A 2,527-nucleotide genomic window follows, 5' to 3' on the forward strand; every position below is an offset into this window, starting at 1 on the left:
GTTCCAATGCTAAGATGTTGATCACATTTTGTATTAACCGTTTATTTTTCTAATGGTTACCATCAGTGCCTAACTGTTTCAACTTTATTTTATGTTTAGTTGCATTTTTTGTAAGGAATTCTGGTGTGTAGTGATCTGTCAGTGACTCAGCACACTCGTCTCTCTCTTTAGGACCCACTGTCCTCCATCCCTTCTCCTCCTCCTTGGACGTTTTTTGAGAACGATAAAGGCGATTGTCTGGATGTCAATGCCATCACAAACATGTTGATGATGTGGTACATGTGTGGCTTCCATACTGGCTCCTACCTGGTCAGTAAAACATTGTCTCTGATCTGCAGCCTGTTATTTATAATCCGTTAACAACCTGAATCAGATCAGGGATGGGTCCAAAATGATCCAAAATTCTCCAAAGGGGCGAATGATTTTCCCACCAGTTTAAAGTCAACTTTTTGTAAGATGGTTATTAATTTTATACTCGTGTTTGTGTTTCAGGCTCAGCAGAAATCTAAATCCTCCTCTAAAGACTAACTAAAAGATCACCCCTGAAAATGCATGAAGACTGAGGTAAAGACAGACTTTAAAGTTTAAGAATTGCTGTCATCTAGTGGTTAAATTGCAGATAGCATCCACTTATGTGTTTCACCATAGTTACCAGCATATTGGGACTTAAGGTGGTGCTGTTTTGGATTCTCCTCATCAGTTTGTTATTCACCAACAGTAACAACATACGTGTAACTAAACTCTAAAGTCTGTGGAAGTATACATGGTGCATCCAAAAATAGTTTTAAAAAAAAGTTAAAGAAAACATGGTGAAAAACATGGAGCACCTTGTGAGCCACTGAATATAATAAACCGGCAAGTATGTTTGCAATAGACTCTTTCCCAGTGAAATTAGAGGGTTAACACAGGTTTTTCAAACATAGGTCGACCAGATAATGATTGGCATTTGGCTCCCCTCCCATTTTTTATTTTTCTAACCCAGTTCGCTTGCCAAGGCATTTGACCCAGGTCTATGCGGGTCAATTAGTTGTTCTCGCTGCTACTGAAAACCGATTGTTCCCGGGTTTAATTGGGTTTTTTCTGCCAGTGGAAAACGGGTACATGTAATCTATATTTATTCATCTTTTTAAGTCATATTAGATTTTCTCTAAGCCAAATTTTCAATGTAGATGTTGGCTTTGGAAGGTGAAGGTAGAAAAATAAGTAGCATATATAAACAGTAGAGATGTTTACATGAATATAGGTGTTTGGAGTAAAGGGCTGATGGGAATATCATGCAGAAGCTCCAATTCTGATCAGATTAAGTGTAAGTTAAATTTTATTCAATACAAGAGTAATACTTTATGCCAAAGAGCTTCTATCTGAACACTTTCTACCATGTCATTCTGATTGGTGCAGATTTACCTAACTGCACCTGTTGGAAGAAGAGCAGGGCTGTACTTTGAGGCAGCACAGAGCTGTGAGGGATGCTAATCTTCTTTTATGTAATCCAGGGACAGCTACAGTGTGAGTAGCTGAGCCTGTAGCTTTAATATGGAAAGCAAAGCCTCAGGCTGGGTCCGAATGTCCACCCTACCCACTGTGTAGAGCACTGTATAGTGGTTATGCCATTTTAAATGTGTGTCCGAACAAAAGCATTATGGGGGCAAGAAAGAAGAAAGATGGCACAAACACCATGCGGGGAGCCAGAGTCATGTGGCCTATGGGGAGCGAAAAATGGTGAACATCTGTTTGAATGGCCTGTTAACTGAGTTCCCTATAAAGTCCACTATATATTCCCCGCTCTATATAGTGATTGAGGGATTTAGGGGTTAGGGCAGATGTTCGGGCACAGCCTAAGTCGCCATCAACACCCAACACTGGTCAATTCTGGGCTCTCAGGTGAGTCAGAACTAGCTCAGTTTTGTGTTTAGTTTCTTTTTGGTTAACTTTTACTCTACAGTTACTCTCCATTAATGAGGGGACCCCTCGTGCACGTAAAAAGTTGCCTAATTCCGTTATTTTCCACCAATGTGTCACTGGCCCTCTCAAACAACTCACATCTTTGTCAGTGAAGCTGAGTGCTCCGACATCTCTTCCTTCATGGTGCCCATCTACATTAAGATCCAAAATTCTGATAAAAAAGTCAGAATTCCGAGAAAAAAGTCAGAATTCTGACTTTTTTCCTATGTTAAACTGAAATAAAATTTAAAAATCAGTTAACTTTTTTTTTCCAGTGGCCCTAATCCTCTTCCGTAGAAATGGAGCTAACTCTCAGTCAATTTTTATTCCAGATCATGAGGCACAAAACATAGAAAATGTTAATACTGATAAATACTTTATTGCTTCTGTCTTTTTGAGAGACCCTGTTTTTTATTCTGCTTCATTGAAGTTAAAACTGTCTAGGATGAGAGATTTAACAACCAACTGTACACGTGATCTCTTGCATCATATCAAATCTAATACCTTCTCTAACAGATGCAGTATGACCTATTGTCCTTACAGGAAGTTTTATTTTGAAAGTTAACTGTTCCTCATATTCTGAAAA

General features: G+C 39.0%; 1 protein-coding gene across 1 annotated transcript in view; it reads left to right on the plus strand.

The window, feature by feature from the left end:
- The window catches only part of LOC107103964 (survival motor neuron protein-like), a 7,100-nt gene extending 6,535 nt beyond the window's left edge, over positions 1 to 565 (plus strand). The window contains exons 7-8 of the mRNA XM_015403839.1: positions 172 to 309; positions 493 to 565. Coding sequence (XP_015259325.1) covers positions 172 to 309; positions 493 to 528 — 174 coding nt within the window. The 3' untranslated portion in view covers positions 529 to 565. The remainder of the gene's footprint in view (positions 1 to 171; positions 310 to 492) is intronic.
- Positions 566 to 2,527: the final 1,962 nt, after the last annotated feature.

This window comes from Cyprinodon variegatus, unplaced genomic scaffold (genome assembly GCF_000732505.1).
Source record: "Cyprinodon variegatus isolate N-32 unplaced genomic scaffold, C_variegatus-1.0 Scaffold1577, whole genome shotgun sequence".
In the NCBI taxonomy this organism is placed as follows: Eukaryota; Metazoa; Chordata; class Actinopteri; order Cyprinodontiformes; family Cyprinodontidae; genus Cyprinodon; species Cyprinodon variegatus.